Below are 25,406 nucleotides of genomic sequence, written 5' to 3' on the forward strand. Positions count from 1 at the left end.
CTAAAATGTATTTTATCCAGTCTTGGAAAAGGTGAATGGAGTTCCTGATCTCTCTTGATTGCCTTAAAATAATTTCTGTGAACCATTAAAATAACTACCTCTGCACACACAAAATATTTGTGGAATTCTAAACCTATGATATTCAAAGAGTTTTGGCTCTGATTTCCTCTGATGGCAAAAGAGCTCTGCGGAGAGCAAGGATGGAGCCTTGAGTGAATCCAGCTGAATGTTCTCTCTGAGAGGGAGGACGTGTAAACATGCAGCTACATTATCCTTCTGCTGAAGGGCAGCACTGTGGTGGGAGCTGCATCTGCAGCATGGCATTTGCAAAATGGAGCACTTGTGTGAGGATTTGGGAATAAATGGCTTCAGAAAAGTCTGTAGCAAGCTTGTAAGCCAGCAGGATATCAGGCAGTGTCTTCAGGTATGCTCTGTCTACTCCTTTTGGGGCTTGTATCCAAAGCACTTTTTTTAGCATTTCTTCCTTCAGCATTTTCCCAGCTCTCTTCTTTCTTCCCTACTAAGTAATTAAAAAATTATATGCAATAGTTAACAACGTGCTTCCTATTTTCTAAGCTAGAAAATGAATGTAAGGTTTATTTGCTGCTTTCTGGGGCAAACTGGAAAGTTGAAAACATATTTTTGGAAGTGCTTTTAACACATTTCTGTTATCAGTGGCAGTGCACAGCGTAGCAGGTTTGAAAACTGCTTTTCAATTGTATACATCTTGAATTGAATAGTAATTTGTACTCTCTAAGGTAGTAAAAATGTAACTAATTGAACTAAGTTAGATGGCTGTTTTCTGTTTTTCTTTGGAGAACATCACTCCTGTCAGTCACTGACTGTATGTGTATCATAGGTCATGTTTTGGTATAATACTGCATCAAGAGTTAGAAAAGGATGGTGAAATACTTTAATCTCGCTATATCAATATTTTGTGATCTCAAACACTCAGCCCTAAATAGTGACTTTGGAATATACACACAAAAAGTAAACACATTCTGTTGTTCTATATGAAGTCTTAGTGGATACTCCAAGCAATATATATATTTACATTTTTTAAAAGTATGAGAACAAAAAAAAAAGATAGAAAATAACCCCAGTAATTAGTATTAAAACAACGCTATTGAGATTCCAGGCTTTTCAACTGCAGCGAGGCCTTTATTTTCAATAATCCACAGACAGAGGCACCTCAAGCCATGGAGCTCTCGAAGGGCTCTTTCTCCTCAGGTGTCCCGTGCTGCCTGACAGGGCCTAGGTGCTCCTTGTGGTACCGTGCGGTGATGGCGGCGTAGGCACAGCCATAGACGGCGGCTGCCAGCATCATCAGGCACACCACGCCGCACACCACGCCTGTGATCACCACGGTGGCGATGGCGTGCCGCAGGCTGACGGGCCTGGGCCGGGCCTTGGGCTCGCAGCCGCCGCGGCCGCCATCGCCCGGCTCGCCGTGAGGGCCGTGCTTGGGCCAGGCCCGCTGCTCCGAGCCGGGCCACTGATGGCTGCTGGCGGGGGGCATGGGGGCTGCCCTCAGAGCACAGGCCCCAAAGAGCTCATAGGGAACCTTGAGGAGATCCTTCCCCTTCCGAACGCCTGGCGCTGAGCAGATGATGCTGTCGCTGATTCCTCCTGAAACAACAAACAATGGTCTCGATATTTGACTATTGAATCAGGACCACCCCCTCCTCCCTGCAAAATGGGGAGGATTCCATCTTATCAAAAGGCTAATTAATTACTATATTATTCTATATTATTCTATATTACATTACACTATGTTACATTACATCTAAACTGAATCTGCCAAGCACTCAACTCTGCGCACAACTGCACAGAATCTTGTGGCTGTCGGCCAACAGTCCCGACACACACACACACACACTTGGCCTTGATAGAAAAACAAAATATCAAGGAAACAAAATGCCATCACTTTTTTGGGTAAACAGTCTCCATGTTGCATTCTACTCCTGCACAAACACAGGCAAAGCAAATGATAAGAATTGTTTTTCACTTTTTCTGAGGTTCAGAGAATGTGAAACCCAGAAAAAATATTCTTGGGAAGAATTGTGCCTTGCTTTTCTCTGTGAAGAGAAATGTGGTTGCAGTTGACAGCTGCTGAATCACCTCAATGTAAAATTAACATGAACCTGTGGTAAATTTATCATCAGTTTCAACTTACTGCTTTTAAAGACTTATAGTATGTTTTAAAGGCTTTGTTCAATTAGGTCCATGGTGAGATTATTACACGTCAAAACTCACATAAGAGAGCATTTTCAAGAAGCAGGTCATCAGGAATTAGGTTATCTGTGTTTTTATGGATGTAAGTGTTAAGTGTAAATAACCCCATGGTGGTAGAAAAATAAGAACTGTCATAGGTAACTGCAAATTCAGTTTGTTCAGCTTCTGACCACTGCTAATTTTTATGGTGCAAAATGGAAACAAAATATTTAGAAAATATTTCCCACTTAATTGAAATATTGCATTCAATTGTCATTGTTCTGACATCATGTGTTAACTGTAACAGGGCAAAGAGAAAGTTCACTAAGTTTTATTTACCCATGAGGGATTTTTTGAAGCAAGACTTGTGGTAAGAAAATATACACAGGTATAAAGGAGTTGAGTTTAATCAATCTATTACCCTGCTCAAATGCTAAATTTCATGATTGCTTAGAGCCAGCTTCCCCAAGGAGGTTGTTAGTACAATGGGGAGAGAATTAGGAATCCACAGTCCTGGTAAATTATGTGGTTGTTCCTCAGTGTGTAGAGGAGAGTACACCAAACATAGCCCAGTCAGAGCACAGGGCTTTAGGGGTGTGGTGTGTCAAGGAGTCCACAAGGCCAAAATCAATGTTGACATATTTTTTAAAAATTAACTAATCAAATCAACTGAATTTTCTTTCTCTTCTCTAGCCAAAATAATTCACCTTTCAGCTAAAGCCAGGCACAGAAATTTTCATCCTGAAAGTAGTGAATACAGATGGAGCCAAACTGAAATCTGGAGACTACTCCATAAATAATGTTGATATTCCAGGGCAGATTTGAGCATAGCAGGTCTCTTGGTCTTTAATGGTGAAACCCAAAGCATGGTTCCAGACATCTTCAATGTGTTAGATTGAATATGGATAAAGATTAACCTCCAAATCCTTCAACTCTTATCCTTTCATGGTTTTAAGCAACTAAATATGTGTGCTTGGAATAGAACACTGGTGTTCCTCCTGAACTGAAGCATTCTCTATAATTTCCTGTGAGTGTACATGAAATGTCAGTTGCCCAGGATGGATTTAGCTAAAAAATACTCAAATATTCTGGACTTACGTTGCTTTGTTATGACATACAAGAAATATCTGCAGAGCCCCTGTGAAGTTTCATCCCATGAGTGTCATATAAGTAGTGGGAAATGTTATTGTGTAATTTAACTAATTTTTCTTTATGTGATTCAGACAAATAATTTTAGGGAAATACAAACACAGAAGAGAACATAACACTTGGGCTTCCCTTAAAGCTTGTTGCTAAGATTAATTTGTAAGTTCCATGTCACTTCATTTAATTAATCTGTACAGTGTTCAGAAAGATGGAAGAACATCACTGAATTTCTAGACAACATTGTTTTTTGAAATAAATGATAATATTTATACTGCTGGCAGAGTAATTAAGATAATCTGATGCATTTATCTTGGATCATTTCATTCTTCTGCACATAGAAGTCAATCCCTGCTGAATTTCCAGCACAGTAGACTAAAGCCCTGTGATAAAGTAATATTTTATCTATTCAAAATATGCAGATTTTATTGCTGAGAGGAATTTAGCCTTTTGTCTTTTCTAAAAATTACCTCACTGGAAGACCATTGCAGTAGTAATTGTGTCCCGGCAAGGCCAGGATGGGTTTCCAGCTGGCCTGCAGAGCTCTGGTCCCTGCAAAAGGCAATCCCTCAGTGTCAGCCACAGGGGCCACCTCCACATCTCCTGTGCTGCAACAAGCTCCACACCACTCTGGTACAGAGACAGGCAATCAGAGCTTTGGGCACATGCAAACATCAGAGCCTGATTTAGAAAAAAGAAAATTTCCCTGCTGTTCTGAATTCTCAGTCTGAACATACCTCCTGGGAGAAATAAATTAATTTCTTCTTACACATAATTCCGTTAGAATTAAATCATGTTATATTTTTCACAGCATAACTCGTGAATCTATTTAAAAGCAGGTGTGACCAAAATACTGCCACTACTATTTATAAACTTCACTTTTCCCTGTGTGATGCCTTGGCACATTTCTATCAGGAAATTGCCAATGAATTGCGTTCCTCTTCTGGTTAACAACAAATTAGGAAGTGATACTAGGTATTCATAAAATATTAAAGAACCACTAAGTCATAATTGATAGAAAAAGTAGAATCCTGTGTTCTCTAAAGTTTGCTCAGTACTGATATCTGTCTTGATGTTTGCCATCATGCAACAGGTAAAAAGCCTTAAAACAGTAGGTTGTTTTCCAGCAAAAATATTTTGGTAGAATTAAAACCAGTGTATGTGCACAAGTCTACTTGTTTTGTATTTAGAAATCTCTATATCTGAATTGACACACTACAGAACACACCTGTGCCTGCTCTATGGGTATGTGTGCATCCTTGCTCTTTCTCTGGGCACTAATACAAAGTCCCAGAGAAAGTCCAGTTCTCTCTGATTCTAGCTTGCCACCTGTATTTACAAAAGCATTCTGACCTATGCATGAGAATATAGCTTAGAGTGTTTATTTGAGGAAGTGACCTACAGTGTGGGGTAAATTTTTAATTAAATTAAAATTTTGTAGAAGTGAAGATCAGTTAGATTGTGCTCAAATGTTCTCATGTACACTCTATGTAATGAGAAAAATTCCTTACCTCTGTATAGAAAACTCTCCAGCCACAGTTTCATGCCAAAGATATTACAATTGCATTGCCAGGGATTATCTTTGAAGAGAACAACTTTCAGGTTTGGAAGTGACTCCAGCAGAATTCTTTCCATTTTCTGAAGTTTGTTATGCTTCACAGAGAGCAATGTTATATTCCCTGTGCTGTTTCCAAATGTCTCAGGCAATCGAATAATGCTGTTGGATGACAAGTCCAGTTCCTTTAGGTGTGGGAGGAAACTGAAAGTCTTGTTTTCTATATAGTGAATCAAATTTCTGGTTAGGTTTAAAACCTGCAGATACCTCAGTTTTTGGAAAGCACCAAGTGCCACACTTGAGATAGAATTATTAGACAAGTCCAAGATTTTGAGTAACGGCGTTGCAGTGAATGCGTTTTGGTTGATTCTCCAGATACGGTTGTTCTGCAGCTGTAGTATCTGAATTTCAGGGGGTAAACGGGCAGGAATTTCAGTAAATCCTCTGTTCTTGCAGTCTGCAGTCTTTGAGGCTTTGTGGCAGAGGCATTTTTCAGGGCAGCTGTGAGCTGTGTGTGCCAACAAGGTGACACTCCAAATCAAAAGCCAGTTACCTGTATCACAAGTGAAAGATGATTTAAAATTAGTTTAGAATGTTTGTCTTTAGGCAATACACAGGTCATAAACACAGCAAGAAGGTATACAGTTCCACAATAAACAGTAATGTAGATAACACAGAGTGCATTTCTTCTACAATACATAAGTAAATTACAGATAGTGTTGAAGTACTTCTATAATGCAGAATGAAGGTAATGCTACCATGATCTTAAAATGAAGTTCTTCCCATAGTTTCTTCTTAAGTGCCAATGGTTTTCAAGAGGATTTGCCATCAGCAGAGCAGTGATGTTTGAAGAGAATGTGACAGTTTTTTCTAAAACTATTAAATTGAAATGTCCCTCTTTCTGTGGTAGTAACAACATTAAGACATCTTTGTCAGAAGAATTACAAGCAGAACTTCTATTTTTCATTGGTTTTACTAATATCACTGCCTGGATGAATTGAGTCGATGAACCATTAAAAGAATTACAAGCTTCAAAGTCATAGCTATAAAAACTATTAGCAGTACTTTTTTAGCAATTCAGATTCTCTAAGTTTCCCCTTTAAAATATCCATTTATTCTTTTTGCTTTATTTCCCTTCTCTGAATGCCCCTGTACTTCCCATTGATGCAGGTTTCTACACTGTCACCAGACATTTGTCAATAAGCTTCTGAAAATATAAATTAGTTGAGAGGAGTACTTAGCAATATTCATATTTATAATTATCTGCTACTCCCTGATGTTCTGGTGGTTTTAACTGAAAAAAAAATTCCCTTTTTCATCTTGCTAATGATCTTAACTTTGAAAACAGGGTACTTAAAGCTATGCTTGTATGCATATAATGAAACATTAAAAAACTCAGTGTAGAATAATTAGATTTTCTTTGACTAAGGAAAGTTAGAGTGATGAATCCTTTTCTAACATTGTTTTTGGGATGCTTCAAATAATTTTTACCATTTACTCTTTCAAAATGAAAACATTTTAGTTAGTTGCTACTTGAAACCTTTTGGAAATAAAGTAATTGCTGATTATTGACTTACAGAGATCAAATGTGAATTACTAACAGGGAATACCATATTGATCAAATAATGTATGATTCTAGTAAGAAATATGGTAAATATATAAATATATATATATATAAATGAAAGATGTATTTTGAGCCTATAGTTTAAGGAACAAATTATTCATTAATTTTCTCTCAGAAATGAAATATTTATATTAAAATTATGCATAATCTTCTCCAATACTGAATTCTGCATCATGAAATTCAGTTGAAAGAATCCAACATTCCTGCATGCAAGGTAAACAATACTTTCAGTTCATTGCACTGTTCTGCCACAGCTGGCTTCAGAAATACAGCTTCCAAGGTAGAGGTAAAATAAACTCTTGCTTGGCAAGGAAATGCTTTGCAAACAGAAAAATTGCATTATTAATCTGAATGCTTCAGGATCTCACCTTTCATTCTGCTCTGCTTGTTCTTCCCCTGGTGGAAGATTCAGTCCAGGTTTCTGATGTTGAACAGTGACAGACACTGCTCTGATTCCCACTTCAACTCTGTAATGTGCTCATCCAGTTTCCTTCCTTGAGGATGTTTTAGGTGGTGTCTGTGACTTGTGTAGAAGTGCAACTATTTCTACTCAATTACTCTATCAGCCTTTGGTTTTTTCCTTAATCACATTCTCCCCTCTCCCCCCTTTATGACTCTCAGAGACTTATTCTGCCTCTTAATCAGACAACAAGCCATGCAAGCAGTGTCTGTCCAGCTCTGACTGAACAGCTGTAATGTACAAATAATGACCTGATAAGCTCACCTCTTCAATTTGTTTAATCTCCATCTAAAGCAAAGCACAAAAAATAAAGCTGCCTTTTTAATATCCAGTATGGATTCTGAATTCTGGTGGGTTATTAGCCAGGCTGTGTCAATTTTTGCAAGATCTGAACATGGATTTTCATTATCCTGGGCTGTGACTGGAGGCAGTGGAGTGTATAATATCACTACAAATAGTCCTGTGGGTTGATGACATGGTTTTGACAGTGCCCTTGTTTGCTCTTTTAAGCTTATTCATCTGACATCCATTAGTTGTGCTGACAGGATTTTATGGCTTGGGAATGCAGGACCAGTGGCTCCTTCCATAAAAATGGCACACATCCTGGTATAGTCACCATGAATATTGAACAAATTAATTCATTTTGAAAGACATTGGAAAGACGTAGCAGATGATACTAAAATTGTACTTTATGAGTGGTGCCTTGGCTTGTTTCTTTGTTATTTCTTCAGTAGAACTCATACTGTGCCATCTACAGCAATAAAAGGATTAATGGCTTGTGACTGTGATGGAACTCAGAGGTGCTGAAAGGCATGAGAGATCTCGTGTATAATTGAGTCTTTCCAGGCCATATGATCACTCCATCTATGAGCTTGTCCTATGGAGAGGGAAGCTGTGCAATCAAAACGTTTCAGAACTATAATCCAGCTTTCTTGGGTACAAATTCTGCTTTTAGGTGCTTTGAAAAGATCACATAAAGCTCACTTTCCAGGTCAAAATTTATATGATGTAGGCAATTATCTAGAAGGAGTACTAGAAAAATCACAAGGTCCAAACTGGTGTTGAAATCAGGGTCTGTACCAGAAGTTATCCAGGATCCTGTCAAGTTGAGACTTCCGTATTCCCAGTAACAGATTCTATCACTTTTCTAGGCAGCCTTCTCCAATGTGTTACTCAGAATCAATAACTTTTTTCTTGCATTCATTGAGAGTTTGGAGCAGCTTGTGTCCCTCCCTAGTGAAGAGAGTAACCCTATCTTTCCATGGGTGCCTTTTGGTTTCCCAAAGCCTGTGCTGAGCTCTGTGTCCCCCTGGCTCAGGGGCAGGGCTGTCCCTCTCAGTGTCCTGTGCCTTGCTCAGTTGTTTCTGACACCAGCCAAGATACCCAAAGGAGCAGTGGGTACATGGGAACAGTGAAGGAGAATGTAGGAAAATCCTCATTCTGTAAAGTAAACAACGATTGTTCATCTTGAGGATCCCAGGATTCCTGCTGTGAGTAGCAGATATTAATATCCTTGACATTCTTTGATGGATGGCACCTTGTCCTGGTGTGGGGTGAAGCCTGGGATTTACTGTGGAGGAGCACTACAAATGCAGATAACCTGTACCACAGTCATTCTGGTTAACCCCAACTTCACAAAAAAGGGAGAGAAGCCTAAAGATCAACTGTACTGTACTTTAGATTAATGTCAGGTTAATGCAAAAAACTTTTTTAAGTTTTTAGCATGATACATTTATTTGCTATTTCTAAGACCAGTCTAAAAAAATACCTGTGAATCATTTTAGTGAAGACACAATTAAATGCAAAAAGGTCTGTTATAAAATAGCATCTTCCTTAGAAGTTGTAGCCATGTTAGCTATAGATACTCTTACAGAGAATTAAGTTAAGTCGGGTGATTTTTTCTTGTTTTAGCATCTCATTCTCCATACATTAACTCATCCCTTGTATCAGTGGCAGCTCTTTTCATGACCTTTGATTAACCTTGCAGGAGGTAATAGCTATTATATTATTGGGTTTTTGTGTGATAAGATGCTTTAAAATTCTTTTTGGAATGTATAATTTTATTTAGCTTATGAATTGTAAGGGTTTCTTTTTTAAGTTATTTTTCCATCTTAACTAATATTTGCTGACCAGATGGGTATAAAAGCTCCCACTGCAGTTCATTTCATGTAACAGTGGGCTTAAAGAATGTCTCTTAACTGCTTTCCTATTTTAGGTAAGTCTTTGCAACTATAATTGTATTATTTTTAGTATGCACCATATTACAGAGATGTTCACAGGACAAGGTCATAGAAAGTTAAGCCCTGTGGGAGGTTCAGTTCCAGCAATAATGCAGAGGTTGTTGTATTTACTTGGAATCATGGTATAAGAAGTTACTACTTTTTAAAAAATCTTCATGCTGGGTTCAGATTTGGAAACATATTATTAAATCTGTCAATTTGCTTTTCATGCAGATGTGGCTATTTTTTCCTTATATTGAGAACTCTGAATGAGCATGTTTTGTAAACAGAAGTTTCCCCAACCTATAATCCATGTCCTCTTCCCATTTATTAGGAATAAAACTTTGGTTGTGACAGAGAAGTCTGATGTGGTGAAAATTATAGTCGTGTCACAGGTAGAGATTTGCCAGAAACAGGATAACCATGAAACCTACTCCTACTTCTGGCCTTTTGAACTACCAGCAGGATTCTTTTCAGTTGTCTGATGTGGTACAGCAACTGTTATTGCAGCCTCTTAAATTAGCCTGTGCCTTGCTGCAGCAAGGTATGTTTCCCATTGCAGAGAGCAAGCCCCGTGAGCTAATATCTGATCCTGCTGGCTGAGGGGCAGCCCTGTCTCTGCTTTGCCAGCAAACTCTTTGTTGCAGCAATTACTGCCATCTGCTTTAAGGGAGTTCTATGTGTAAGAATCATCTCTTTTACAGAAGAACATTATGTTAATTAAACTCTAGCAGAAAGGAAACAATTTAAATATTTCAGATATTTAAAAGTTACAGGATTTGGATTCCATTGCATTGTATATTGAGTCCAGGCAGACACAACTATATTAAAAAATGTTCCCAAGACCACAGCAGACAATTCCTATACATACCCTTTATTAGATTTATTTTCCTTATGCTTTTGAGTGGGGAGGAATTAAAACTGAGATACTTTCAGGGAAATGGCATGTGCTTTCTCTTTACTAATGTGTGTCTCAAATTGGTAAAACAGCTAAGCTCTTGCTCATGACCCTAAAGGAAACTTTGGTAAATGCAAACCCCTCTTCATTTTGGTTCAGGATGAAGAAAAAAATTGTATTTGTTGGTGAAACAGCCCATACCTTTATTGTTAAAATTCTTCCCCTTTGACTGGCACTTGAAAAAATACAGTAGTGCATGATGGAGAGAGGTTGTGCCCTTTCCCATGAGTCAGAACAACATGTAAAGGTGACAGGGCAAAAGAGACCTGGCAGTCCCTCATGTCTTTTTTTCTACAAGAGCATTCCTTGTACTCTGAGCGCTCAGGACTCTCTCAAATATTTCCTGGCAGAGTACTAGGTTTTCAAAAGTTGACAAAACTTAGAGGAAGGCCCTGGATACTATTTCTGCTTGCTTTTTACAACAGAAGTATAAGCCAATGGATACAAACTGAATTTGGCTCAAGGAAGATTTATACCTTAAAAATCAGGCCGTATTTACCAGAGTTGGGTTTCTTCAGACATCCTTTGTTCTTCAGAATAAGAGGGGAGGAATGTCAGCTAGAATTTAATAATATCAAATTATGGTTATGACACAGCACCATGATTTCTTTGTGTCTGAACTGTTATGAGTCTGGTGTTATTTGATTGTGTCCCTTTCAGGTGGGAAGAAATGCTGTGCAGCTCTAGAAACAAGAAACCAGGCAGATAGTTGTGATTTTGTACAGGGGAAGAGCCCAATTTTTCCTTTCCAGTGGCTTGTTTTGCCTTACTTAGATACATCTGGTACTTGTTTATACAGTGAGTAATTAATCTATGAAATGCATTGTTGAAAGTTATCCTTGGGCCAGAAGATTAGTAGGATTCATATATAATCTTGAGCCATAGTTACCTCATGGGGGAAAAAAAATAATTTAGAAGGGATATAAACTTTCACTCTTGAGGGCTTTAATCAACCACTAATGACACAACTTATGGAGGAAAACCTTTCCCTGTGGGCAGTTTTTTTCCATAATTATTATTTATAGGAATTTTTACACCTTCCTCTGACACCTCTAGGAGAGGCCAGAGTTTGAGATGCAGTAGTGGACGAGATCAACTGGAAGATGCTGTGTTCCAGCTGGGGATGGGGTGGCTGGGAGCCTGGCAGGGGCAGGGAGCTGCTGTGTCCTGGGCACCAGGGACAGCCAGGCTGAGCAACTTCTCTGCCTAGGTCAGAACTCTGGTTTTCCCTACTTTGCTCTTCTGATCTGGACTGGAAAAATCTTTCAATATTCATATCCAGGTCTTTGTCACCGGGTCTGTTAACAATCTATGAACAACTGCTTGGGTCAGTCCTTTATCCGCAGATTTTTCTTGTCCCTGTCCCTTACACCATTCCCTTTCCCCTTCCCTTTTCCCTGTCCCTTTCCCTTTCCTCTCCCCCTTTCCCTTTCCCTGTCCTTTCCCCTTTCCCCTTTCCCCTTTCCCCTTTCCCCTTTCCCCTTTCCCCTTTCCCCTTTCCCCTTTCCCCTTTCCCCTTTCCCCTTTCCCCTTTCCCCTTTCCCCCTTTCCCCTTTCCCCTTTCCCCTTTCCCCTTTCCCCTTCCCCCTTTCCCCTTCCCCCTTTCCCCTTTCCCTGTCCCTTTACCTTTCCCCTTTCCCCTTCCCCGTCCCCTCCTCTAAGTAGTGCAATTCTTGATTTCTTGTGGTTTTATTACTCTAATATCACTCTCTGAGAAATTAATATGGCTTGTACTCTTTTCCCATAACAAAATGAGAATAAATTTATGGAGGTGAGAAGGGCTTAGCTGGAAAATGCTGAAACTCCAGCCTTTAAGTGTGGTTTGGTAGGTAGAAAAATTACCAGGATGATTGCAAGGCCTTCAGAATGAGCTGAAGCACAGGGAAAAAAGATGCTGGGCCTCTTTACCTTAATTGCAAGTTAGATGAAGTTGCAGCAAGGGGCAGATTAAGTGTCAGCAGAGTATTTGTTCCATCACAAATAGCAGCAGGGGGTGCAGATTCAATTTTCAATCATTTCCTGACTAATGTCAACCACCTGTTATACATGCTGAGCATCCATAGATAGAATGTATCTCCAGTAAAAGTAAATTAATGAACTCGCTGTGCCATTACTGCAAATAGAAAATAAGATTGCTTGACATCAAGCTAAGAGAAATGAAAGAAATAAAACTGGCTAGAAATAAACACATGCAAAAATAAATACAGGTGTACTTTTTGTTTCATCTTGACATTTTAGACACTTTTTGTCCTCTCTAAAACAATAGCAAGATCACTTGCTATTTTTCTAGATAGCTTATTCTTCATCAAAATTTTTTCAGAACTTTTACTTAGTGATTTTGTTTCCTTTTTATATTTAATGAGAATTTCTGTTCATGGTCACAGCTCACCCTGAACTCAAACTTAAGACCAGGATATAAATCTCCTGTGCATTCTGAGTGGTTGATTTACTAGGGCAGCTCTTGTAAGAATTGGAAGGATTTTTTGAGCAACATCTGTAAAAAGGTTTTGAAATGTTCACAGTGTATGAAGAAATATTTTAAAGTGCAGTAAATGCTTCTTATGCTGCTGCTCACCAATTGTGCTACAAAGGAGAACTCATACTTCATTGATTCCTTTTGTGCTTTTAAGGCAAACTGTAGTAGTTCAGTAAAATTCACCGTTAAATTTGGGAGCTCCTGTGTTTATGGGCTCACAGGACTCTTTTTGCCCTGGTAGTCACTTGAACACAGAATCTTGCAGAAGTGAGGAGCATATTTGCCGCAGTAAAAAGTCAAATAGTTAAACCTCTCTAATTCTTGCAACACTTTGGAAATATCCACAGGCGACTTTTTTGTTTTTCATTAATTTAGCAATTAACCTGACATTAAAATTATGCAGCTGATAAGCATTAAATACATAATTTTGGTGGATTTAATCATCAGTGAAATGTGTTACATTGGATCAGGACTGATGTGCTTAGTGGCTTTGGATTCAAACTGGGATGGAACATTTCCATTGGGTGATGTTTTGCTGCAAGGGAAAAGGAAACTGTAATTCTTGAAAGGATTTTACCTTGCAGCAGGTGAAGTGGGGAGGACCAGCTCCTTTAAAGGGTCCCTGTTCCCAGCCTGTCCCTCTGCAGGGTGTAGCAGCTTTGGCCCAGAGCTCTGGGCAGGGTCCATGGGCAGCACCCACACTGTCCCTGTTTGCTGCTCCCACAAGCACAGCAGGGATATTGGGAATTTTCCCATGTGGCTCCAGTGAGCAGAATGAGCCAGACGCCTTTACCTGCTGCCCCTGCTCCTCATTTCACCAGCAGATAAATGTTACAAGGCAGTGCAGAGATTGCTGCTGTTCCAGTCTCCTCCTTCTCTCTGCACTCTGCTATCCCTACTGCTTGAACTGCTGCAGCTGCAGGCACCAGCAGAGCTCTGAAAACATCCTAGAGATCCCATAGCATGCTGTTATCCTCTCCTCACCCTCTTCTTTTTAGTCTGTCAGCAGGTTTTAAGCTCCAAGGATGTTTTTAAAATACCCTTTTTTCTCCACAGAATGTTTTAAATGAAGTAACAGGGTAAGTGAGGTGTATGGATGGATTTCTCACAGGTCAAGTTTAGTTAGTTCTGCCATTTTCAGACAGGATAAATCCCTGGGAAACTTAGCTGGTATACAGAGTAATGATGCTTCTGTTTAGAATTTGTAAAATAATAGTAAAATAGTCTACTGAGAAGACTTTTGTTTAAAAAATAAAAAGAAAATACTCTTTCAGAGGGCATTTTATTAATGAGAATTACAATACTGGAAAATCTGTTATAGATTAGTGAAGAACAGTAACAGTGTATCCAAATGGAACTGGTTGGATAATTAAATTCATTTAATAGGTACTGAAATTTAAACCTCTTGATCCCTCTGATGTAAACATAACTCTTAAAAGTCATGGAACTTGATTCTAAAAGTGTAATGTGGGAGAGAAACACTGGGACAATGAGTACAGATTTCAGATACCCTGGGAGGAAATGTATTCAGGAGTTAAACAACAGGCATTTAAACAAAAAAGAAAAAAGAACAAAAAAAGAACAACCCCCAAAACTGTAGCTATGAAATATAAAAAGAAACTTTAATAAAACCCTGTATATGTAGGTGTGCAGCTTATATGAGCAGTATTGAAGCAATATGATGGGAATAACCAAGTGACAAGTAAGGGATACTTAAGATTGAAATCATTAAGGAACATCATGTTTTCACTATTCTTACACTCTTTACCTGTTCTGTATTATCATGTCTGTTTTGGCTACATATCCTGTTTTGGTTTCCTGTTTTCATGCTGAGAATCCCCAAAGATTCTCATTCTATGGTTTCTCCGCTCATTAATAGAATTTTTTTTTCAAATTTGATTACAATTTATAAAGTATGTCCACTGTATAATTGACTCTCCTTGATTTAGTGAAAAGGAAAATTATTTACTGAGTTTTAACACATCTTTTAGGAGGATCATACCAAATGGCTGACAGGCTATCTGCTAAGTAGGGAGGAAAATATTTTAGGTTTGGTATAAATTATGAAGTCCTGACGGTCGTAACTGAGCTATGCCTTGTTTTTGTTTGCACTACCTAAAGTTATTGTTAAGCTTTTGACCATGGCTTCTGTTTCACTGTCCCCTAAAGTGCTGAAGGATGAACTTTCTCTCAAGCCCATGAATTAGTTGAGATGATAACAAATTTAAGACAACAGCTGGAACCTCTGTGAGAAAATAAATTTTTTAAAAGTACAGCATAAAAGTATATTATTAGTCCCAAAGTTCAGACAACACTTAAATGTTGATTTCATCTTATTGTGTTCCATGTTTATATCTGACTTCTGTGTCAACACTGGGTGATGCTGAAGTAAAGAGATGTAATACATATTGTCATTTAATACAATGCCTTTTAACCCGAAAGCACTCCTATTTTACTATTCTTTAATTTATGGTGGGATCTCGAGTACCCAACCTCACTGAGCTTTCTCTCTCTATAAAGCTGTAGCTGTCTTAAGCAAAAAGGGTGTGTTTTTATCTTTATTTGCTTTTATTTCCTCCTGCAGTCTGTTATTTTGGAATATAATGGCAGGGCTGAGCTTGGTTACTCATATTTTGGCTGAGACTTTTTTATCTTTTTCCCTTTTCAAAATGCCAGTGTCCATTTCCTCTGTGTCTGTGTTTGAGCAGAGTTAGAACAGATGAGTTCAAAGAGCAGCACTACTGACTTCTCCCTTCTCAAAGTGCTCTGTGGGAGGAGTGGGCTCACTGCCTTTAGAAGGTGAAGTTATCATCATGTGCCCAACTTTAGTGAAATAATAATTTCCATACCTTGAGATTTTTCGTGTTATTAAGATCTTGAAGGGTTTTCATTAGTTTCTGCTACAAGCTTCTTTTCTATGAACCTGTTAGAAAGAAGAAAGAGCAGAGCAGTCTGTAATTTGTAGTTTGTGGTGATTGGGAGGTGTGATCAAACCCAGGCACTTGAGTGAATATTTGTATTTCAAGCAATTGTAGAATAGGCTTTTCCTTGGAAAGTGAATACTCTGTTTTTCTATATGCCATCAGCTGGTCATACTTTTACATATTGTTGCTTTCTTAGCTTTGGAGTAAAGAGATAGCTTTTTTAGAACTTCTGCAGACTGTTACATTGAAAATGCGAAAAAGTTTTGAGAATCAAGTGGAAGTTACCTAATGCTTGATTTTCTGTAATACTTTGTCTAAACAGATCTTGGGTGAAATTCATAATGTAGAACAACGTTTCAGTTTCGTCATAGTGCAGATTTAAACTAAAACAGTAAAAACCCCTGTCTGTCTACTGTCCTCTGCATTGTACTGTCACAGGACTCTTGCTAAGGCATCTCTTTAAATATTCTGAACTAGGACCTGGTTCTTCTCCTAAAATCTTAGAGAAATGTATCACCCTTCCATCAACACAGGATTTGAACTGAAAGTGTGAATACAGCACATCCTTTCTGATAGTCTATATAAGAATATCATGAAATGGTGAACAAAATATACCAAAGAGTCAAAAATTTTTATGCCTTTTGGACAGATGATGGCACCTGTCAGACTTGGGTTTCTAGAGTTCTTCTTAGGTTAATACTATGGGGGAAAAATTGCCCTGAAGAATAGAATGTTTGATTTTACTTCCTATTTATAGGGTATCTTTAGACCAGGAATAGCCCTAAGCCTTCAGTACTTCAGACCCTGGACCTACCTTGTCTCCATGGGCAGATGTGGTCTGATGGAAATGTCACAGAAGTTCAGATTCCATGCAATAATTTTATATATGAATATCATAAATCATGACCAATGCCGTAATTTTTTAAAGAGAGATTATTTTATGTGTAGAAGACCAGTTAACACATTTTAAGCAATGGCAATGCTGGTATTTCCTGGTTTTCAGAGATGGACTGAACAATGGTTTCCCATGGTAGAAGCTTTGCTGTAGATTTTCTTCTGGTAATGTAATTAGGAAGTATTGGCTCCAGTTATTGTAACTTAAAACATGTTGTCCTCAGCAAACTCATTAAACAGGCATAGCCTTGTCTAAAAGGAAAACAGGGACATAAAGTGTTTCCATGGAAACTCAGTTAAAATTCTGATTTGTGGATATGAGCATGATCAGCGCTACAATCTAAACTCATTGAATTAAAGGAGTCTTAGTTGTGAAGTCAACCCAGCGTAAAAGAAGCTGACACATGCAAGAGTCAGAGCCTTCCATCCCTACAGATGCTTTTTATCTGCACTTGGAAACAGAATAAAGCAGGGAAATTTGTGTGAGACCCTTCTCTTTTTGCCTTTTGTGGCCATTTGTGACATTTTGTGACAAGAATCAATATAAGAATATAAATTAAATCTGTTTAAATATTCTTTATTGGAGGTTGTTATAATTTACTTCAACTCTAATGTGTGGTTTTGATTTCCTTTTATTTTAAATAAAAGTAAGGAGGGCTTTTCCCTTAGTGTCAGGCATATCAGCCCTGTACTGTACGAGAATGGAGAAGATAATGTTTGCTTCCCCTATAGATGTGCTGAGATGATTTAGTAGTTCTAGAAATTATGCTCCAGAACTCTTTTTATAAAACAGCAGAAATATAAAGCATTGATTGCATTTGCCTTAATTAGGAAATTGATTATCTTCTATAAATGTGTTATAGCAGAACTTCCAGGAGAATCTTTGTCATTTGTAAATGTCTACATTTTGGAAAATGGTATTTCAAAGTTATTTAAATGTATATATATCATATATGGTATATCATGATATATCATATTCCTATATCTGGGAATATGATAGAGACTTCAGAATTACAGCCCAACATTTACTGATTGCAGTGTGAAATAAGTGCTTCTGAAAAGCCCACCAGAATCAGCCTGGTGCTCAACACCTTCCAGGCAAAAGCCCTAGCTGAATTTGCACCCATCAGGTTACTTATTAACAAGAGAAGCTATTTTGTATGATAAATCCTTAGTTTAATGTATAATCAGACATCTCCCTTTCAGAAACCTTCCTGATTTATTTCAAAGCTATTACATTAAAGAGGATTACATTTGGTGCCCATTATATTGTTTTCCCTCAAAACTCCCAATTTATGCTTCTAAAATATGCCTTAAGACTGTATTGACAGCTAAATCCTGCTAATCATCAGTATATAAATTATAATAGACTACTTGTTGAAGTATCTGGATAGCAGTTTATGTGAAGTATAGTCCAGTTGTACTTTTATTGTGAAAGTCATGTCAGCACTTACACTATTTCCAGGAGTTAATAACTCACCCACAGAAGTTCACTTATGATCGTGACTTGGCACACAGGTCTTGGGCAATGCTGAAATTTTATGAAAAACTTTTAAAGTGTGTCAGTGCCTTCTAATTTTATCAGTCTCAACATTTTTTAAAAGCCTTATTTCTTTGGAGTTTTTTCTTGAAGTATCAATTAAAAACATTTATTAGTTTTGTATTTGGTCATAAGTTGGTCAATATATTGTTCTTTTTATTTTGTGGCTTTAAAGAGGTTGATTTCATCTTTTTCTAATGAAGAAAATAAGCTGTTGGCTAATTTTCAGCAGTGTGAAAACACCTCTTAATACACCAGATCAGCCTGAAGCAACCATCTCTGCTGGCACTTAGGCAGGCTTATGTAGCAATTCTGAAGATTGTGATTTCTTATTTTTCCTGAAATCTGGTATGACAAGTAAATAGAAAGTTTTCATTCCACCCCTGATTGCTTGGCCTCTTGGACGGCATTAACTGTTTCCCCGTTCATGGGCATGAACTTCTACACATTAAATAAAGCAAAAGATAAGTTATTTTCCCCAATACAGGGGGAAATTTATTTCCCCAACATAGGTCATCGCTGAGAGGTATAGGTAACACTTCTTGGCCACGATTCAAAATTGTGGCAATAAAATGTTCTTATGAAATAAATCTAAGTAAATGTGAAAATGTTCAGATTACAACCAGTGTTAATCCATAGTTTTAGAAACTGACTTTCAAGTGAGGTATTTGTAATATACTGAACACATCTTGAAAGATGCTGTTTTTTTTTTTTTTTTTATATATAAGACATAAAAAGTAGGAGAATACAAAAGAGAATAAAATTTATATTTCAGTATACTGGAAAATCTCTGTGTTATTAGTCTGAGATTGCTTTCTATTCGTGATGTGGTTTAAACCTCCAGTTCAGGAGATTCCAAGAATGCCAGTTTACAGCTCTAATGCTGACTCCTGTTTTGCTGAACCAAGATGCAACTGTGTTCTCTTCTACACAGATATTGAATAAAAATACATTTTTGATCCAAAAATGAAAAAAGAAGGCATGCAAATCTGCTTTTGCAAATACTCTTCATGGAAAAGTTTAAAATCTATGTCTTTTGCTGTTACTGTTTTTTTAAAATTGTTCAGTAAAAGACACAAACTAAATGAGGTTGCAAATCCACCAGTGTTATTTTCTTTGAACTTGCAACTGCAGAACACCATGGTACTACTCAATTTCAAACACATAAGGATATGTGCATTTAGTCTTTTGGACACAGAAATCTTTTTATTCTTTTCTAAAACTGTAGATTGTCACCAAGGGGTTAAACAGCAAAAACATGGTTAAAGTAGTGATCTTAGAAAAATAAAAAAAATGAGAACTATTCTGGAGCATTACAGTAAACATTTCATTTATGAATCATATATGGTGTTGAAAGGCTGGAGATTTTTATTCATTATGGGGTCCTTCTGATGTATTATTTGACTTCAAGTAGCATGACTCATATTTTCAGCAGTTCAAAGTAATTTGCTAATCACAGGATAGCACAAACAGTTTGTAGAGATTATCACTATTCTTGTTGTTATGACTCAGTAAATAAGAGATCCAAGACTTATTTCCAAATGGTGTGGTTTGATAAAATGTCAGTGTTTGCTCATTCAGTGTCCCAAGCCTGGTTTGACTAATGAGATTCCATAGATCCATAGACCTTGTAAGGACACAAATCCCCTGGTGACAGCAGCAGACAGGGAGTGGTTGGTGCTCAGTGTGTTCTGTAGGCTGGAAATGTTGGATTGGGTCAGATCCCTCCCCCTGGAGGGGGGGACTGGACAGAGAACTCATGAGTTCACTTTGGTGTGGATGCCATTACATTTATCCTCAGTGTCTCCAAAGTATTCTGTGTCTGGCAGCAGCACAACTTGTACCCATTCTGCTATGACAGGATTGCAGTTTGGGAGGGGTAAACCACCTTGGAAATTATGATGGAAGCTTTGCCCATGTCTGAGGTCAGCCTTCTCACAGTGCTGAGAAATGTAGAAACAATTTTGTTTTTGTTAACCTGTTGAAGTAGTAGCCAGAATCAAGCCTGCAAATAAAACACGATCAAGGCTTGCATGTGTTGTGTTTTAGTCACAAGTGGAAGCAGAAAGTCTTATATATCCTAAGAGAATCTGGTCACAGGATAGTCAGATAAACATCCCAATTTCTGGCTCTTTGTCTGGACTTTGAGCCTCTTAGGGTTCCGTAATTGCCAGCTTGAAACCACAGCCTTTTGGCTGAGATGGAAAGGTAGCCTGGCTGTGCTGCTCTGAACTAGGACCTCAGCTGTGAGAAGTAAAGCTTTTTCTGAGAACTTGACAAGTCCTGGATCTTCCCTTAAGATTTGTAAAAGTGCTTATAAATCCATACTGTTCCTATTTTTCCTTTCAGTCATGGGTAGTACTCAAATTGCAAGAAAACCCTATAAAACTAAAAAATGGTTAGGGAGTTATAAAAATACTCTCACTGCTTCATTATTTTAGCATTACTGTGGTCAGATTTCAATCTTCACATGCTTCCTATACCGTTGGAATTCAGAATTATTTGTCAGAGCAGTGGCTGTGCTAGGACATGCTGGAAGAAAGTTGAAGGCTCATAGGAGTTCATAAAAGCTCTGCCACCAGCAGAGTTTCCTCTGTGATGATTCCTGCCTTGTTTCTGTAGGCTGCTGCAACTTCCTGAGGCTAAAAGTAGTACTAGTCAGTTTTCTTTTTTCTTTTTCTTTATTTTTTGGGCTTCCTTTCTATTTTCCCCTTGCTAATGCAATGAGCCAGGTGCCAGTAGGTGTCAGGTATTTTCTGAAGTCACAGGGAGGATGCTCCAGACACCAGACAGGGCTGAGCTGTGCCTTGCCTCACCCTTTTCAAACTGGGCCACCTAAGCCCCTCCTTTGTGCTGTCACTGCACTCCTTGCATTCCTCAGGAACAAGGCACCTCCCTGTCCAGCAAAGTGCACCAAGTGTAAATTTTCATACCCAGGGGTTACCTTCCTCCAGGCTTATGAGAGGTTTGTTTCAGGGTGTTTTGGTTTTTTTAAAAAGTTACAGATGGATTCTCAAGTGCTTCCCTTGAGCTTTGCTCCTGGTGCACAAAGCTGATCCTGGGGTAAGTGAGCAGAATTCTGTGGGAGCCCTTGTCACAGTGTTGGCAGAACATCAGCTGCTCTCCTGTAAAGTTTGGGATACAGGGTGATTGCCTCAATGCTAATTTACAGATAACCTTTCTCTCCAACATCCCCTGTGAAGATTCCTGAAAAAGCAATGGACTTCCAGTCACCAGTGTCTATATTTTTTTTTATGTTTACACTCAATTTATATCCTTTTTGAGTTTCCTCCTTGCTCCTGCTGCTACTTCATTAGTCCTGTAGAAGGAAGATGTGTGTCAGGGAGTCAGAGCGAGTCTGGTTTTTGATGATGTTCCCAGACTGCCCTCCACAGCTCAGTTTGTCAGGGCTTGGCTGCAAACCAAGCCCTTCAGCTTTCCCTGGTGCTTTGAGTTTGGATGAACTTCGGCCTCCCAGCAATCATCATCCTGCTCCCCTTTCAGCTTGGCCTCCCTGCAGCTTCCAGCATCTCCTCCCCTTCTGCTCCAGCTTGGCCTCCACGAAACACCATTTCCTACCTGCTGCCTTCCTCTGGCTTGGTTGTCTCCATGCACACATCATCTTCCACTAATTCTGAAAATCTTCTGGAAGAAAGCATCAGGCTTGAAGTTTCTGAGTAAAGAGGCAGAAGTTCTCCCATTTAAGGGGAATTCACTCATTTACATCCTGCATCACAATAGCTCTGATGAAAGAGGTAGTCTTTATGTTGCTAAATCTTATGTGGTCAAAACTGTCTCACATAAAAAACCCCAATAGTTAAATAGGACTTTAAAATATCTCTCAGTCATTCCACTTGCTTGATGACAAAAAGATAAAGGTAAGATGCCATAAATAGTACAAGATTTTTTTCCCAGCTTATTGTTTAGAATCCAAACCTGGGTGATAGTTGGGCTTTGAGATATTTTTTGACACTATATCAGGCTCTGTAGCTCAAACTGAGATGGAAAAGGTAGGTGCACATTTACATGGATTTCAAAGGATTTAATAATAAAATATTTTTAAAGTATTAAAATAATTTTAGAGTACTTACATAGGCAATAGACATATTGTGGAGTGAACAAGAAGGTTCCACATCGAGAAACAACAAAGTTAGTTGTAAAAACATTAGAAATTGTCCCGGAGTTAAATAAGAAAATATTATAAAACCACAACACAAGAAAACAACTCACAGCAAAGAAGAGTTTCTGAAAAACAATAACATCTTATCCAAATGAATAATAGATACCTTATTTTTGCTGAGGTAGGAACCATGCTTTATTTTAAGAAAAACAGAAGAAGGTGTATAACTTCTAAATAGTTCAGTCCATTTTTGGTCAATTTGGCTCTTTTATTACAGGCTACCCATAACAGCTCACTATGAGGATGGCTGGTGTTACCACCCAGGACTGAGACTGCCTGATGCTTTCAGACATAAGTTGTATTTTCAGTATATTAAAAAATAGCCAGACTTAAACTGTTAGGCTGGTTTTTGTTATTGTTGTTGGGGTGTTTACATCAGAGTCAGTCATTCCAGGTAATAAAACTAATACATTTTTCATATTATGATGTAATTCTGAAGATCTTCTCTTTGAAGAGAGGAACTGAAAACAATGAGCAGGGGTGAGAAGAGGAAAGTGTAGATAAAAGGGGAAAGATCACTGAGAGGGAAGCTAAGTGAAGTGTGGAGTTTGGAAAGGTGAGACTGCATTTTACTGTGCAAGTGAAACTGAACCTGGGAGCAGAAGCAGTCTGAGAAGTGCCCAATTCACAAGTGCTTGTTCACATTTTTATATATCCTGCATATGACAAGGAATGATTGCCACTGAGAGTACAGCTATGTTGGGTGATACTGGAGCATAACTATTTCCTTATTACATAACTATATTATTGTCTATAGTAATATCTACATAACTATGTTATAGAGAGGTCTTGTTGGAATACCTCTAATTTGTTAGCTAAGACTTCCTGGAATTGAAGGGAGAAAAATATCTAGATGTTATTTTTAACTATTCTAAATAAAAACCCTATGTCTTAGAACATTTTTTATCATCTTTAGTGGTAGGTGGGAGTCTTCTATTAACCTGTATTGGCTGTTCTTGGCAATTATGGTGTTTATTTCTCAGGATTGTGCATTGGGCTGTAGAGTCAGTTTCTCCTTCTTTGCCTGAGCTAAATGCTGAAGATGGGTTTTTAACTGAAACAGATTTAGAGTATAAATAGAAGGGAAATCAACTTTTAAAAAAGTATTTAAGTGTGTTCTGGAATATTTCACATGTAGTTATTGGATATTTTAAAAGATAATAATCAGAGCTAATACTACAACAGAGAAAGAAGATAATTTTAAATAGTTTAAGCTCAATACACAAAGGTGATACAGATTGAAAAATAATCCTGCTACAAGTCTGTGTCCAACATTTCTCATTTTGAAGCCAAGTTAAACCTCTTTTAAGATAATTCCATTGGAAATAGGAGGCCAAAATGTTCTTATGATTTTAGGCATCTTTTATGTATGAGAGAGGGTCTTAATCTCTACTGTATTCTGTGGGAAAAGGAATGGAGACCTTAAGATATTTTTGTAACCTTGCTGATCTAGTGCTTATATACAGTGTTATAGTGTATAGGTATTTCAGAGAATGGAAATCCCTTTAGCTTTTGCTACTTTTTCCTATAATCATGTATTTGGAATCCATTTGTCAGGTTTGTAGGGAGACTCAGCTCCTCTCTTGCCTGAAATAAATCAGTCTAATCTATTTTCCTCTCGTATTTTGAGTAGGAAATTATTCTTTTTACTCAGAACCTCAGAAGGATTCTAATTCTTTGCACAGAAGTAATTTGCTAAGGAAGGATTTCCTTATCTTCCTGTCTATTTGCTTAACCACAGAGATTGAAAGGAACACAAGCAATCCTGATCTATTCTCAGCAGTTATTTGTTTTGCTTCATGTTTGCCTTGATACTAAGCAGCCCTGAGCCATGCAGCATTTGAGCACTTCCCAGTAGTTCCATCTGAAAGCAACCCACTGAGAGAGTGAAATATTACCTTCAGCCATGGAATCGATGCACAAGGAAATTACTTATTTAACAATAATTATCAGTGAGCCAGGAATTTAACTTTGTCCTTCTCAACCATCTGTTATTTCATAGGGTCTGCACTGCAAAAATAGCAGCCACTTTATTAAACAGAGAGAAGGAATCTCATGGAGTTAAATAACTGTTTTCTGTAGGCAAAATTAAAGGTTTTTATTTCCATCACCTAAGTAAATTTGCTAATGTGACTAAAACAAAAGATTGGATTTGCAATATTTGTTTGAAATGATACATTTTGTGTTACAAAACACAAACTACCCCTCTCTCAGCTCCCATCAGTTGTTCTCCTGCCTGCCCTCAGCTCCAGCCCACCCTCCTCTGTGACTCTGGAGAAAAGGCAGCAGTGAACACAAAATTCCTTTTTTCCTGGCTGAACAGTTTTTATCCTTTGGCCATTTTGGTTGAACCAAGCCTGCACATGTGGAAGAATATTTCATACTTTGAAGTGTACATTCCACAGAAAAGTCAGTTAGAGTTTTTGTTATTTGTGGCAGTTTCTGGATACCTTCCTGCACAAGATTTAGAAAATCTCAGTGCAATTTCAGCTTTTTAATCTAAATCTCTGTTGCTACACCCAGAAGGCTAAACTAGGAATTAGAGACATGGGAGATATAATTTTGAAGTTTTCCTGTTTCCTTTTCCCCCCTGATGTAGGCAGTTTGTAAAACACAGATTTAATGGTGGTTTGGAGCACAGATATTTTGTTCAGAAGTTGTCAAGTGCTGAAGGATTAGGGATTGCTCAGGAGAATATAATGGCTCAAAAACCTTTTGAAGTATATTTGAATAGCTCTTATGGCATTAAATGGCCAATCAAAAAAAAATGTCATGTTCTAGTCACAAAGTTCTTGAAAAGCTCAGGAGGAAAAAATCTGCAGAAGTGCTTTAGTATCACATGAGGGGTTGAAAAGAAAGTAATTTCCTATACTTAACACTGTTAATTCTTTCAAATCTGGAGGCATTCAAATAATTTTTGGCTGAGTTTTAGTAACTATTAGTAATTTTCATTTATTATATATTATGTAGGATATAGAACATTTAGAAGCTGTGACAGGGAAGATCCTATGTGGAATTGTGCAGGGAACGATGTGTAAATAAGACAAAACTGTGAGATTAAAATGTCATACTAAGATAGACCTCTCAAAAAAACTGCCTAATGCTGCTTTCACTGTGCCATGTTTGTGAGATGTGTTCTCTCCTCCTACCCTGCAAGCACAGGTAGAGATCACAGAATCATTAAATGGGAAAAGACCCTTTGGATCATCAAGCCCAACT

At 38.0% G+C, this 25,406-nt stretch overlaps 2 protein-coding genes across 3 annotated transcripts in view; one reads left to right on the forward strand and one right to left on the reverse strand.

Moving 5' to 3' along the window:
- The window catches only part of CACNA2D3 (calcium voltage-gated channel auxiliary subunit alpha2delta 3), a 381,968-nt gene that overhangs the window by 312,280 nt on the left and 44,282 nt on the right, over positions 1–25,406 (forward strand). The window lies entirely within an intron of this gene.
- On the reverse strand, positions 1,193–24,095 carry LRTM1 (leucine rich repeats and transmembrane domains 1). Its single transcript, XM_063164283.1, has 3 exons — positions 24,086–24,095; positions 4,869–5,465; positions 1,193–1,629 (listed from the first exon to the last, which is right to left on the reverse strand). Exons 1-3 carry the CDS (start codon positions 24,093–24,095, stop codon positions 1,193–1,195), a joined length of 1,044 nt encoding a protein of 347 aa, XP_063020353.1.

The sequence above is a fragment of the Melospiza melodia genome, chromosome 10 (assembly GCF_035770615.1).
Source record: "Melospiza melodia melodia isolate bMelMel2 chromosome 10, bMelMel2.pri, whole genome shotgun sequence".
In the NCBI taxonomy this organism is placed as follows: domain Eukaryota; kingdom Metazoa; phylum Chordata; class Aves; order Passeriformes; family Passerellidae; genus Melospiza; species Melospiza melodia.

Bases quoted from the DNA above. Each gene is read 5' to 3' on its own strand.
- LRTM1 (XM_063164283.1), bottom strand. The intron at 1,630-4,868 runs GTAAGGAATTTT...TTGTTGTTTCAG, and splicing joins GGAGAGTTTTCTATACAGAG to GAGGAATCAGCGACAGCATC.